At 40.3% G+C, this 15,874-nt stretch overlaps 1 protein-coding gene across 32 annotated transcripts in view; it reads left to right on the forward strand.

Moving 5' to 3' along the window:
• ptprdb (protein tyrosine phosphatase receptor type Db) overlaps nt 1-15,874 on the forward strand; it is a 151,766-nt gene that overhangs the window by 68,390 nt on the left and 67,502 nt on the right. For all 32 annotated transcript variants that reach the window (XM_032499226.1, XM_032544695.1, XM_032544737.1 and 29 more), the window contains one exon: nt 13,755-13,903. In XM_032499226.1, the coding sequence (XP_032355117.1) occupies nt 13,819-13,903 (85 nt within the window). In that variant the 5' untranslated portion in view covers nt 13,755-13,818. The remainder of the gene's footprint in view (nt 1-13,754; nt 13,904-15,874) is intronic.

The raw sequence follows: 15,874 nt of genomic DNA on the forward strand, positions 1-15,874 counted from the left end.
TGTGTGTGTGTGTGTGTGTGTGTGTTGTCCATTTTTCAAACATGAAGCTGCCAAAGTACCATGCAACATTTATAACAGTCTTTATCATCCTAGAAGTATTGTTCCCTGTTATGGCCAACTAAGAACATGGGTCTACTGCATCTTGGTGTGCATTGCATGTCACATATAAGAGTCTGTGTGTGTGAGAGAAAGCTCCCCATGGCCACGGTACCCCCTCTCCTCCTCCTCAGTATTCTCTCCATGGCCCCGTCCCTTCTACTGTAAGACAAGCTCCGCATTGCTGTCGCTAGCTATTATAACATATACTGCACCATTCAAGGCTTCTCTCCTCTGAGGCCTACAGATCGAACACACAGAGGAAAATACATGCACATATGGTACATACTGTATGCATGCATGGCATCACACATTATACACTGTTCTGCATCTCTGGTTCTTGCAAGTTTGCTTTGCTTCATCTTGCAATTATCTCATCAAGCATATTTACACAAGTACATTGCTTAAATACAATTTTAAGGTTCTTGTACTTGAGGACTGTACTAGTTTATGTTACTTACTTCACTACATTCCAGCTGTAAGTCGTACTCATTATTTGAAAGCTGTAGTTACTTTACTTTACTACAGACATGGACAAAGCTGCATCCTAGTTGGACTCACAATGTTGCAGCTAGTTGGGATCATCCCAACTAGCTGCTGCTGGCTGTAGCCCTATACTGAATGTGAGTGATATCAATCTTTTCATCTACCTTTCTGCCAGAAAACGAATAAGCAAATTTCCTGATGCTTTATGTAAAGGCCCCAAGTACTGATTTTGTCCCTGCTCCCTCTGTCTGAGAAATATCCATCCTTTCTATTTCACTTTCTATGAATAGACTCTCAACAAATTTGCAGTAACATACTTCATCACTGATAGATCAATGCAGGACACAAGTCATGTTTTTGAAGTCAATAAGCATTATCTGTTTAACACTACAGTAGTCACTGACAGATTTCAAAATTAGCAACCCTGCTTTTATATAACTTGCTGAATCCAGATGAAGCTCTTATACTTGCTACCAGACACACACACACACACACACACACACACACACACACACACACACACACACACACACACACACTCACTGCAGGTTCAAACTTCCTTCCTCAATGACATCATCAGTTGGGTGCCCCCAGTGGCAGCAAGCCTAGCAAGGGTTGAGGCACTGGCTTTGGTGCTCGGATGTCTGATTTGATTCACCCTGACAACCAAGGACCATTTGGGAGCCCTGTAACCACGGCAACTTCCATCACAACATTCAGGGTGGTTTGTCGATGGGGCCAGTCACCGCCGCTGTTCCTTGCATACATTTTTAATGGCCAGTGTACTTAGTCGTTCTTCCTGGGCCTGTCTCCCTGCGGTCCCATCTCCAAGAAGGAGAGGCAGCCGCACTTGGTGAGAAAGGCCCCCATTACATATTTATTGTCCCCAGTCTTAATTACTCAGCCAGAAGTGGATGTGGGTTTTGCTCTCTCTCTCTCCTGTCTCACTTTTTAATAGCGATTTGCCGGGGGGGGGGGGATTATCAATAGAGGTATTTTAAACTGAGTAAAGCGCTGTAAAAAGAACAGTTGTGAGATAGAACGATAAAATCCGAGCAGCAGTTGCTAGATGCGTTTAGCCGCCAATAGATAACCGCGAGCCAGCTACAGGCACCGCCAGATGTCAGTCGTTTGAGGGGCATGGTAGTTGAATTTTGGCAAAAAAAATAAAAAGTTAAGTTTAGGAAAAGGATCGTGGTTTGGATTAAAACACCCCCGAGGAACAAACACACATTTTCTGGGTTAAAGGTCTGCTTTTCAGTTTGATATTTTCCATTGAATGTTGAAGTTCATAAATACGTGTTTTGGCATGTCTGGTCAAGTGGCACCATCCATGGTATTGGAAGGGGGATATAATTCTTCTGCATGTTGTTTTGTTTTTGCGTGATCAAAACACCCCCCCGTTTTTTCACAATTTGCACCCTGTGTGCTTACAAGGTAAGCTATGCAACTTAATAATCAATGTAAAGTAACCATTAATGGGAAATATGAGTGTTTGGGAACCCTGTAGCCTACTCTCAGTAGTATTTGGATATATATGAACATTGCACAGTAAAAGCCAGAGAGATTTGTGATATCTATGTGACTGTATGTGCCAAAGTGTGTATCACAGCTCAAGGCTAATCATTTTGCAGTCCTTGCATGTATACTTTTAGTATATCTTTGTATGCTGTAGACATCTAATTAAGTAGAAACAAGGATTTAGCTGTACTTCTGAGCATACTTCTTCCCTGCCTTAAATTGGCAGTAAAATTCTAGTTTAGGCATGTGTGCCTTTCTAATTATAATTGTTAAGGTTGATTATAGAGTTGGCAAAGATTCTGTATTGTGTTGCAATGCAATGCAAGAAACATCACAGTCATTTAAAAATCCATGAACAGCATTTGCGTCTTTGCATTTCCCTGCATGTTATTTTGAGTCATCCTCATGTACTCCCACGCCTTTGCTGGACAAAATCAATCTGAGGAAACAGGGTTTTGTAACCCCATCCCTCTCTCTTAGCCATTGTGAACATGACATTGGAGAACATTGATCAAGAAATTTATTTTTGGACTCAATTGTGCACTGCCTCCCCTTTGACCTTCAAGGTGGTGTTATTGTTATTCTTTATGGTTTAGTTGACTAGTTGTCATTCTTTCTCTAATTCTTTTGTGCTACAAATCTTTTTTGCTTTTGGAGATATCAATAGGTTTAAGTCTTGCTTAGGGTTTTCTCTCCCTCAGCTTGTTTCTGAGAAAGGTGAAAAGGAGAGATGTGGCTGTCTTTAATTTGTCCACTCCATGGAGGCGTGGAGAAAGTGTGGCATCTTATACAGTCACATAGAGCTTCTTTCTTTATCTGGCATAAGTCAGCGGTCACTTTAGTGCTCATTGGAGAGGAACGTGTTTTTCTTTCACAATAGGAAGGCGATTTCTTGACTTGTGGTGCACCATGGAATTCAATGAATGCATGAAGCAGGGTTCATGAACTGCTCCATGGTTCCTCCCCATTCTCCTCCTCCTCTGATAAAAACAAAACAAAACTGGAGGTTCACTCAGTCATTGTTGGGCATTGGATGCGTGTTCGGCTGTTTATTTAAATGGGTGCATGCTTGCTTCTTGCTGTAGAGCTCAGGTAAATGCACTCTTAGCAGGGCCACAAGTGGAAGGTATAGATGCTGCACTGCCTCAGTCTATATAGTCTAGTAACAAAAGAGGATGTGGGAGATGGGTTATAACTGGAGCACTGTGTGGCTAAAAGGTCCAGTAACTTATTGAAGTTGAGCCCTCTCCTGGTCTAGAGGAAATCCATATTTTATTTGACGTGAGAGCCGCTCAAGGCCTGTAAATTATTACTGCTCTATTCCACCTGCTTGTGAAGGTCACCCGGTCTGTGTGTTTGCGTGTGTGTGTGTGTGTGTGTGTGTGTGTGTGTGTGTGTGTGTGTGTGTGTGTGTGTGTGTGTGTGTGTGTGTGTGTGTGTGTGCGTGTGCCTGATGTTTGTTTCCAGCCTTGGTAGCCTACAGTAGTATGTGTAGCATGTTACGGGGCCACGGCAGTCACACCTTAACCATACTACAGGCTCATCCATCCATAGATCTATCCTTCTCTTCATCCATCCATGTTCTAAAACACATTACAGAGATGACTGCCTCCGATGTGCCACTTTCCCCCCAGCACTAAAGGCTCTCTACTCTATGCTGCTGGCAGCGTGTATCATGGCCACAATGAGAAACAAAAATACACACGCAAGCGTACGTGCACGACCATATCAGTCTAGTATGGAATAAGTATTTAAGATTACTGTACATGCATTTTTTATGTACTGCTATTTTTAATTCAAATATTTCCATTTTATGAATTGGATATTTGCAGAGTCAGATTTTACATGCAAAGCATAAAACTAAATCACAAATTATGTACTGACACAGTAAATTCCTGTTGATGCTTATGTGCTTTTCAGTACTTGACAAGAATTGTGTTTCAGCATTTTTAATTGTATAATTGCTACTTTGCTACTTAAAATAGATAAAACTAGAGCTCAAGTTACAGTGACAGACAAAGACTCACTACACATTTGACTACATTACTTCACTTTCTCCTTCCTCTCTCTTGCTCACTGTACCGTTCAGCGTCCACCTCCCTCTCTTAACCTTCTTGCCCCTCAGCTGGTGTTCATACCTCATCTTACTCTCACAAACTCCCTCCGTCCCTTTTCTCTGCAGTCCTGCTGCTATCTTTACGACCCTCTCAATAATGCACCGCTCAATTAGCCTTCGATGAGGTTTTCCACTAAAGGCTGGGTAAATACGTAATTACATGTTGTCATCCCCCCACCTCTTGCTAATCCACTCAACTTCACTCCGCTCATCTCGTCTACCTCTTTCTCCCTCGCTCTTTTGCTGTCTCAATATGGATGGTTGCCAGAGATGGTCCAATAGAGCCCCATCATGGGCTTGTTAGTCCCAGCTGGCTTAACCCTTCAATTGGCCACATTCAGCACTTTGCTTAGTTTTTACTTTTCTTCAGGCTGCACTTCAACTTTGTTTTCTGGGACACTTTATCATCAGAATAGGAAAACTGGAACCACCCACTAGCTACATGCTGATGAAATTCTGCTTGTTAATGGAGAAATTAAACAGGTCCAGGTGTTTTTGAACACTTCAGCTGCTCTGCCAGAGAACATCAGACAGAGAGGTGAAAAGAATGGTGACAGGTGGAAAGTAGTAGTGGGAGGGATTTGTACTTATTGTGTAACTGATAATCACAGAGCGTAGGCACCGCGGCTCTCCACTCTGACGGCTATTGATGCGATCAAATTGCCTGCCTCTAGGCAACAGTCCATAAGAAGTCAGTGGAGCTGGTGGGATGTGTTAAGGTGCTTGTGTCTGCTGAGGCCAAGAAAGTAAACAGAGTATTTTCAGCTTTACAGCCGCTGAAATAAATTGATGCAAATGTTATCTTTGGGTTTTGAACAATAACAATATTTACCGTGATATATATAAATGTCTATTGAACATCTTTCATCGAGGCAGGCTTTCAAATTCCTCCGTTGTCAAGGTCTGCCAATTATTCAACAATGTCTTAACAATGTGGATTTTGATCATTCATGTGTTGGGACCAGGCTGCTTTAATGCGACTAGCCGCTGAATAGGACATGGCTTCTTTCTGAGAGGAACAACTGAAAAGGTTTTATTCAAACATCAAGAAAATACAATCGAGAGAAAGAGAGTAATATCTGCAAAGTGAACTTTGAAATCAAAATGAATGATGTATTCTGGCCGGACTCACAATCTAAAATGACTTGATCTTGGCTATGGTATAAAGAATTTGTGGAATTTTGGATACAAGGGAATGTAATAACTCCCCAAAATAGGGTATTTTATTGGCATTCCAGTTCCTTTTATATAAGAGAGTAACGGGATATAGGTGAGACTGCAAGTACAAAATAGAAATATGAGTTTGTTTGGGCCTTGGATGGTAGGAAGAAAGACAGTGAAATAGAAAGTGAGATGAATTGGTTGGTAAAAAGAAGAAGAACAAAAGGGGGATGGAGGGAGTCAGGCTGAAGAAAGGAATAAATGAAGGTGGAAGGGAGGGAGGGAGGACAGAGTGTTTGGGTTACCAGAGGAAGTGATAAATTGAATACAGACAGACAGCCTGAATCCTCATCTCAATCAATCACATTTTCCCTTCCTCTCGTCTCCATTTGTCTTATTGATTTCTTGTGATTTGTGTCCTGAAAGCCCGACTCAAATGACTACTCAGAGTTTTTGGGACTCCGTCTCCCAGTGAAAACTACTCTTTGGTCATTTGTTCTCACAGCTATATAAGTGAAGTAAAGGGATCACTCTTATCCAGCAAATGATGTATTAACCCATTCTCCTACAATGTCCTTTCATATAAACTCCATCTTTGCATGTATCCGGGTTTTTTTCAGGGAAACTAATGTTGTTCAAACTACAGGACATAGTGTGGCATTGATCTGAGCTATTTTAAATATTTTAGGGCAAGTCGTAAATCCTTAGTCCAGCTCGAGTCAAAGTGTCAAGTCCACAGTTTTGAGGAGGAAGAAGAGATACTGTATTGATCTGTTGATAATGTGTATAAAATTACATGTTTACACTCTGTTGATATAAAACACATAAGCCTGAAATACACACACAATCATACGTGCATTAATAGAAAGATGTCAGAGGTAAGGGACGGACCACGAGAGGTGCCCCCAACAATTCCCCTGGAGGTGAACTGGCACCTCTCCAGCTACCAGTCCACAGTCTTGAACCGGCAACCCTTCAGGTTCCATGTGTCATGCACAGATAATGTGAAAGCCATTAGAGATACATGCCACCGTTGACAGGCTTATTTATTACTGAATGAAACACAGTTGAACATGAACAGATATGCACATGAATGTGTAGAAAATACATCTTCCAGAGTTTGCAAAAGTACTCACTTCCCGTACTTAAGTAGAATTACAGATACTTGTGTTAAAAAATACTGTGGTAGAAGTACTGATTTAACTTCTTTACTCAAGTAAAAGTAACCAAGTACAAGCTTGGAAATTTACTTAAGGTATAAAAGTAAAAATAGCCTTGCAAACTAAAAACATTTTTTATGCAAAGCTACCTGGACCACACACGTTACTAGACTGCACGCTGAGAAACTTCAGTGGACATAGAAAAAATGCCATTTTTATGCCATTGGCTACATTTTAAATGGATATCTGCCAATTGCCCTAAAACATCACAAATATCATTAATGTGCCAGAGACTGGGACTGCAGAGTGATAAGATTCTGACTGAGCAGCAAGATATGAATTCAGTTGTGATTCTGTGAGAATTCACAGATCAAGTTTCTCTTTTTTAATCTTCCCCTTAACATTTAAAGGAATCTACATGTATGTGTGTGAGCTCAAATATGGCTTTTGGAAAGAAAATAAAGGATTAAATATGAATTACTAAACGGACGTTAATTAAGAAGTTCCCCGATCTTTTAGAGTTCCGCAGCATATTGGCCAGGAGTCATTCTTGATGCCTACTATCTCAAACATCTCTCTCAGATAAAGCCAAGCATGATTTCTGCTTGTCTGCCGAATCTCTGGATCTCTGTTTTCTTTATTTTCAATCATGTCGCCGTCCATACTATGTGCTAACATTAGCACAATCAAGCGGCACTGATTTGCCGCAAAGGAATGCAGAATGCCGCCAAATCTGTCAAGTTGTCTTAGTAGTGCGTCAAGTGTAATGTACAGTATATTCCCATCCAATTAGATTGAATATGGTATTGATGACGCAAACAATAATAACGGAAACTCCAGTGAAATGATTTGAAACTTGTTAGTGAGGACTGTAATTAAAGTTAATTCTTGTTTTATTACTTTGCGAAAGGCGTGTCTGTTAAAACACGGACGGAGACAACTTCTGTCTGTTGATGCAACATGCAACCTAGCTTACAGGTGAAGAGCATACACAACAAAATCACTAGCTAACTTACTTTAAATGTGCAGGAACTACAGACCAATACAACAGGCTTAAATTAATTTAAATTTACAGCATAAATTATACGACTTACAGTTCTCAAAGATGCACACACACAATCTCAACTGATTATCCTCCGGACAGCTAGTCTCTTTTTCTTTTCTCTCGTTTTCTTCTCCGTGTAGCCGGCGCCCGCTTGCAATGGGAGACGCATTCCTCGCTATTCTCCGACATGACGACCTCTTGTACAAAACTAAAGTAACGAGCCAATTTTTTTAAATGTAAGAAGTAGAAAGTGCCGATTTTCGTGTAAAGATGTAAGGAATAAAAGTAAAAGGTTGCCACAAAAAAAACAGTAAAGTAAAAATATCTGAAAAATCTACTTAAGTACAGTAACATAGTATTTGTACTTTGTTACTCCCCATCTCTGCTCTCCTCCCACACAATGCCAGCATCTGACTCACTTTAGTGAATGTTAAAGCGATGGTTTGCTGGAGCATTCTTTCTGTCCACACACACACACACACACACACACACACACACACACTTAGAGTACAGAACCTACACACAATGGTTGCTCTTGGGTGCTAAAAGTAAGTGAGTCACCCTATACAGGCGCAATTAAAATCTCTGTCTCAGCATGATGTCATCAGCGGCCAGCCTTACAGACACTGACACTGAGTTGTGTGCCTTTAAAGATCAACATTTGTCTCAAAATATGCTCAGGGTTTCTTTCTGGAGTCTGTGTGTGTGTGTGTGTGTGTGTGTGTGTGTGTGTGTGTGTGTGTGTGTGCTATGAAAGAGATTGTTTTATTTTTCTGACATTTTTCCAATCTTATTTCCATACTGCTTAGTACAGTATCTATCTGCTGTGAGTGTGTGCAGATTATTCTGTGAGTAACACGGGGCATCTTCAACAGAAGAACAGCTGAGATAAGAAGCATTTAAGAAACAAGTTGGTCCTGTTTGTAAAACACCAGGCAGTTTCAGTAATGTCTTATACGACAGAAGACACAGACAGCAGACAGCACTCCTGAAAATGGGACATGATGGCTGGGGCCACTTCCAGCTCACATGGTAGAGTGTGGCCCCATGTAGGATGAGTCCTTTGCAGCAGCCGGGGTATTAATCTGACCTGCAGCCCTTTTCTGTGCGTCATCCCTCTCTCTCTCTCCCTTCTCTCCAGTTTATCTATCGCTTTCTAATACAATTTTGAAAAAGCCCAAAAAATAATCTTTAAAAATCAAAACGAAAATGGGACATGGTAATACAGTTGTGGACCCAAGGGGTCTGAAAAAAACGATTGAGTACGGTCAGTTTGATTGACAGCCACCACATCAGCCCAAAGATTTTAAGATTTTTCTTATGATTTGAGCTTACCACCATCCTTAATGGTAAATGAGTGGGACTCAACTTTTATTTTCCACTCAGCTTATCTTGTTTGACGTGCAGCGCTATGATGCAACAAATATAAATTGTCTCTCCAATGACATTTCTGTCAGACTGCCACTGTTTCAACAGGGCAAATAGAATAAGTTAATTAGTATATCTAATTACATTTGGTGGCTCAGCTTTGGGAATATCAAATCAAATTAGGATACTCAGTGTCCATAGCACACGGTTTGCCTTAAGCTATGCTTTTAAGGATCTGTCTTTTGCTTTGTCTCTATCTTTCTCAACTTCCCTTCCAGCTGTACTACGCCTTTGCTTTGTCCTGTACCCTACGTTTTCTCTCTCTCATCCTCCACCTACACTTTCTTACTCTTATCATTCCTTTTTTGGATAGTATTCTATTATTTACTTCTGTTTCCCCATCAGTAAAGATGTTTGTCTCTTAAAGTTCCGATGACATGGGGCTCTTTGGAAGCTTTTATACAGACTATAATGGTCCCCTAATATCTGAAGTCTCTTTCCCAAAATTGGTGCAGGATTGCAGCCACTAGAGTCAGTCCCACAATGAGCTTTGCTTAGTATGTGCCATTTCTGAGTCTGTAGGAGGAGAGGGTGTGTGGCCTTGACCAACTGCCACTTTGCTCATTTGAAAGCCATGATGTCTCTCTCTCTCATGGGTGGGCCACATTCTCTGGGTGGGCAAAGCAGAGAAAGGGGAGGTAACCTTGCCCCTTATGACCTCATAATGGGCAAGTTTCCAGATCGGCCCATCTGAGCTTTCATTTTCTTAAAGACAGAGCAGGATACCCAGGGCTCAGTTTTCACCTATCTCCATTCCTAGCCACTGGGGGACCCAAGCTTGGGGAAGCCTGTAGTAACTGACCAGATCATGTAATAACTTAATAAAAATGGCCCTCTAAATAGACAAAAATAAATAAAAGCTGTTAATCTAATAAACAGCCATTCAATAACAACTTTTTGATTGTATTTTTTTTTGTTATCTGTTAATGATGTAACAGGTGGTTTTAAGCATTATGACTATATTTAAACCCATTTAGTTTATTATAGCATGCATGTCTGTTACAAAAATGTCTTTAAATCTTACATTCCAACTTTCCTGTCTCTCTTAAGTCCTCCTCTTCCTCTGTTCTCTCCTCCCTTTCCTCATGTTCTTCCCTCTTCTCATGCATCCTACTGTCTGTCCTGTGGAAAAACATAAGCCAGTCTGTCACTCTTTGAGTCAGTCTTTGAAGAAGAATCTATCCCAGATATAAGTGTGACTGATCGCTGCAGGCCCTGCCAAACAGACGGTGTATAATTGAGTGATAGAGACTAATGTAAGTGAATGGCTTAGAGCAGACTGTGTTATCCACAGCAGCAGCAGAGGCTCTGGCACCAAGGGAGGCTTCCCGTTAGGCCCTCGGTAATACTAGCAACAACAGCCACCCAGATTACAATCTGGTACCTGGTGTGTGTGTGTGTGTGTGTGTGTGTGTGTGTGTGCGTGTGTGTCTGTGTCTGTGTCTGTGTGTCTGTGTGTGTGTGTCTTTTGTCTTCTTTCCATCCCACGTCTCTTTTCTCCTCGGTTTCGTAGCTCTATTTACCACTCTACTTCATTTCTCCCCCCTCCACACAACTTTTTCTCATCTCTCTCTCTCTCTTTTCATCTGCCTCTCGCTCCCTGTTATCCTAGCTCTTTAATTAACGTGGCATGCTGTGAAGTGAGATACTAAATAATGCAGGCTTTTCCAGTGACATTGAATCAGCCAAAGTGATTAGTGGCCACACACACAGACACATACCAAGACACATTGCTTTTTTTTTTTTACAGTGATCATCTTTAAAAATAAAAAAAAGCAAAAATGTGTATGAAGGCTCTGTTGAGAACAGAGTCTATTGCCAGTATGTTTTTTGTATTAAGATTAGAATAAAATATACAGTACAGTATTTAGAAGCTGTGGTAGTAATTGTTTTCTAAAAAGTAAATATATTGGTTAAAACACCAGTTAACAAAGAATAACTTGTGAAATACCACTAAAGTAAGAGCAATATTCTCTGAACATTAAAGTCAAATTAAACATAGAGATAATATCCTAAACTAAATAAAATATGACATTGTAATTTCCCTGGGTTGTTGGTACAAGCACAAGGTACTTGAATAATATGCCTTTTCATACGGCATAGAGTTCCCATATCTACTGTAGTATTGTACATTGTGATTTAGTGCAGAGGACCTCATTTGTGCAGTGAGAGATCTAGGTTATCTCAAAGCAATTGTTTCAGACCCAACCAAGTGGAAAATCCAGTGTGTGTTAGTTCTTTGCTGCTTTGGCTGCAGGGATGCCAAGAGCTCTGGGTTTCAGTGTTCTTCTACCCCTGCCCCCGTTGTCTTTTTTTAATCAGATGACTTGTTCAGAAGTGGAGGGGATTAAGACTGCTGCTACCGTTGCTGATGACTCTGTCCAGTTTTGGAAAGCCCACAAACACATGCACCAGCAGGAACACACAGCTGCAAGCATGCACATACACACAGACACAGACACACGCTTATATACTGTAAAAGCAATTCAACACTGGTGCATGCAATAAACAGTAATATACACAAGCATGCACATACAGTATCCATGAGCTAGTCCTTATGCAAAAACAGTGTAAGCCTTCACATTCATTAATGCAAAAATGCATGCTATACAAAAGCATCATATCTCTCTCTTTTTAGCTGTTTCTACATTCTCTTCAACATACTTTTTTGTTTTTAACTGCTCTTTAATGTTTTATGTAAAGCACTTGCCTTGTTGCTAAAATGTGCTATGCAAGTAAAGCTGCCTTGCCTCTTTTGCCTCTGCTCAATTTCAGCATCTCTCACTTAACACTGTCAGTTTCTGGACAGCAGCAGTGATCTATCATTTCTCAGTGTGCCATGTGATTCGAGTTGGGAAATTTCTTCTAATGCTAGACTCTCACACCAGGCACTGCAGATGGTAGAGAGACAGACAGAGAGACAGACAGAGGCACAGAGAGGGAGTGAAAATCGGACTGATGGGAAGGAGAAGGAAAAATGCTTGGTGGACAGTGATAGTAAATAGTAAAAAACAAGATGAATAAGAAGGAAGGGACAGGGGAGTCAATGAGAAAGGACACTGCAAAAAAGTGAAAGTAACAAGTGTGCAAAAGAATTTAAAAAAAGGAGACAGAGGGAGTCTAGGGAAAGGAGTGATGTAAGGAAAGAGACACTGAGCTGTATGTTGACCCAACACTGTGTGCACTGTAGCCAGCAGATCAGTCTCCTCCCACTTTAATCTCCACATCAATCCCTTTCTCCATTGTTCCACCCGTTCATGTTAAAGCCATTCATTCATTTTCATCAATACGAAATCATGCAGATTTGACGTACATTGGAAGAAATCCGGTATTAGTTTTTTATGATTGCTATGACCGTTTTTTCAATACTTTCAACAACTTTCCTAAACTCTTAACGCTGTCAGCACAATAGCTGTTTGTGTAGGCTATAAAATTAACACACTTCTTGTTGGTTTGACACAAAATGCATACAGTTAACACAAAATGTAAAACGTTTGAACATCTTTTACAAACAAGCTCAACCAAGACCAAAACAATGGATTTTTACTGACACATTTGAAAATGCTTTCACGCTGGATGTCAGAACAGATAACAGTGTGTTCTAAACCTATCTTAGGCTAAAGTCAAAGTGAACAGCTGTTCATATTGTAAATTGAAACACAAATATATTTCCTGCATTTTACAGTATCCCATTGTCACTGTAAATGAGAGAAACAGCTGATTGAAGAAATGTTTGTTTATCAATCACAGCTAATTCCCATCTACGTAGGAAACATACTCAGCTGCTGCGGTTCTTTCAATCACATGACCATCTTTTTTACAGTATTCTTTATATGTTACAGTAAGTGAGTGTTGTACTTTGAGTGTTGTACTTTTGACAGCAAGGACTACAATAATACAAAGTCACATTCCTTGTTTGTTTACGCAAAGCTGGCCAAAGCAAATTTTGATATGTTACAGTAGTACAGGAAACAGAGGACCTATTTGGGCTGATTTTGTGTCAAAATGCCATTCAACTGACTAAATGTTCCTGTTGGGAGAGAACATGTGTTAGTGTTTTCGAAGAATAATGGGATTTTGAGATATTTTTGCAGTGTTTTGGTAGACAGTGTATTGTGTTAGCGTATTATTGTATTTTGAAAATTGGTGTTAGAGTTTAGTTTACAATGTGGGATTTTAAGCATAAAGTTACCAGTTATGCCAGTTATATGTTGTAAGTGTTTTGGTCTGTTAAGAGTTTAGGAAAATCGTTAAAAGTATTGAAAAAATTGTCGTAGCAATCCTTAAAAACTGTAAGTCTGCTTTGTTGTGCAATAGGTAAAAACTAGAGCAGTAAAAAATGTGCTTACTTGAGAGAAAAAAAAATTACTTTAGAAGCGAACTGATGTTTTAATGCTAAATGTTTGCTATAAGCTGAAATTCATCAGCTACTTTGTGAACTCTCTCACATGCACACACACACCAACCAAAACACACCTCTGGCAATGAGTGGATGGTCCTAATGAAGCAAGAAAAGTAGAGGCAGCTGCATAACTAGAGTGTAAGGCCTAAAGCCAACTTACACACTTCAAGTGTGTGTGTGTGTGTGTGTGTGTGTGTGTGTGTGTGTGTTGTGTGTGTGTGTGTGTGTGTGTGTGTGTGTGTGTGTGTGTGTACGTGTCTGTACGCAGACTTTATAATATCTGAAACTCTGTAAAAGTCAAATGCATTTCTTTTTTACATCCATCTTTTTTCTCTCCAGGTTGTGAGGGCTGTTTCTATCATCTTGTCATACAGGAGGCAGTGGAGCTCACGGTGGATACAGCATGCATGTGTCGACATATCCCATGATGCACTCTGCCAGTCCAGGCCTGCTCCTCCTCAGCTTCCTTTTCCTCGCTGATGCCGACTGTGAGTCCTTTCACACTCAGACCATATACTCTTATTCTCACGCACACTTACTCACAGATATGGAGAGAAACAGTTGAAATGATATATGCAGTACATATCTTTTGAATGCACATGTACACGTGCCTTTCTTAGAAAACACCCCACTCCATATCACGTCCCTACTATATGTGTGTGTGTGTGTGTGTGTGTGTGTGTGTGTGTGTGTGTGTGTGTGTGTGTGTGTGTGTGTGTGTGTGTGGGTGAGAGTGTGAGTGTGTGTTTGAATGAGTGCTGGGTAGGTGTTGATATGAGGCCAGCTGTTTTTGTCCATCCCAGTATTACTTGGCATGGATAGTCAGACCACATATGGCAAATCAGATAATTTTTACACTGCTTGTGCAATTGTGTGTGTGTGTGTGTGTGTGTGTGTGTGCGTGCGTGCGTGCGTGCGTGCGTGCGTGCGTGTGTGCGTGCGTGCGTGCGTGTGCGTGTGGCTCATTCCTGATTGTGTCTAGTCCAATGTATTTTTCAGGGACATGCACATAAATATTCTTGTTATGAGTTTTATCCTGGTTTTAATTAAGGCCGCAATTTATTATTTTTATTATTGATTAATCTGTTGATTATATCTCTATCATTTATTGGATCTATAAGCTATCAGAAAAACATGAAACATGTCCATTTTCCTTTCCAAGAGCCTTTAAAAAACAATTAATAGATTATCACAATAGTTACATTATCTTTCAATTGATTAATGGATTAATTGTCTTAGCCCCAGTTTTAATCGTATTTGGAATATTACATGGATCTTATAAAGTCACCTGGTAGTTCTTCTCCTGGGTATGAATTTAAAAATTTAAAAATTACTGTATTACAGTAGAGAAAGAAATAAATTTAAGCAAAAGTCTTTCCATTAAACCAAAACCAGTAAAAGCATGCAAATAATCACTCATTCACTTTACCCCAGTAGAAACACCTCCTTTATATAGGATTCTAATGTTTTCACTTTTTCTGTGACTTCTTTCACTTTTGTCTCATCATCTAGTGTACTTACTAGTGTGCATGGTAAAATGCTTAGTATGGGTGTCTACCTGTGTAAGCGAAGGTTTTGGCCAAGCATGACTTCTTTGCCAATTTGTCAGGTTTGTTAAGGGAGCAGCCCATACATAGAGGGTGGAAAGGATGCATTCTTTGTCTCCTCTGTCTATATTTTTCTTTTCTCTTTTTATCTCATTGTATATAATGTACAATGTCTCTTTTAATATCAACAGTGGGGACTCAGAGATTTGAATGTTGAAAATGTAGACAGAGGCTTCTTGACACAGTCATCTTTTTTTTTTGTCTACATGTACATGTTTTCAAATGTTAAATGCACTCTGAAAAATAGCTTTCTCTGGTGCTTATCTTTACTCAAACTTAGTGTCAAATGAATTGGGTTTTACAAACATGTTTGTTTCCTCTTCTATGTATGGACAGAGGCATTATTTTTATTAAACTTTGACACCATCAACACACATGTTTGCTTCACAATATCACGTGTGCATAGTTGGAAATCTTGCATGACACGGCACCATATGTGCATTCTGCACACAAGCACTGGTGTAACAATACACGCAAGTGCACTGAGCTTTGGTTGTGAAAGTATGTCTTTTTAAAATTCCTCTTTTACTCCCTCTTTCTCTTCGCCTCTCTCTTGCCCCCATTTTTGTTTCTCATTGTGTATTTGTGCACGCGTGCATGCATATAACATCTATCTGGTGGATTAAGAGTAATGCCCTGATCCCGTCGCAAACTGGGCCACTGCTGCACTGCTCCATGTGCGCAGGGATATGCCCTGTGTGAGAAACTGCACATAGCCACATGTCATTCAGGGTGACGGGAAACAATGCAACAGGGTTATTTCTGCTGACCCTCACTTGCCCCAAAACCAACAAGCTGTCATTCTTCCCCTTGCGTGCGTGTGTGTGTGTGTGTGTGTGTGTGTGTGTGTGT

This window comes from Etheostoma spectabile, chromosome 2 (genome assembly GCF_008692095.1).
Source record: "Etheostoma spectabile isolate EspeVRDwgs_2016 chromosome 2, UIUC_Espe_1.0, whole genome shotgun sequence".
Classification (NCBI taxonomy): Eukaryota; Metazoa; Chordata; class Actinopteri; order Perciformes; family Percidae; genus Etheostoma; species Etheostoma spectabile.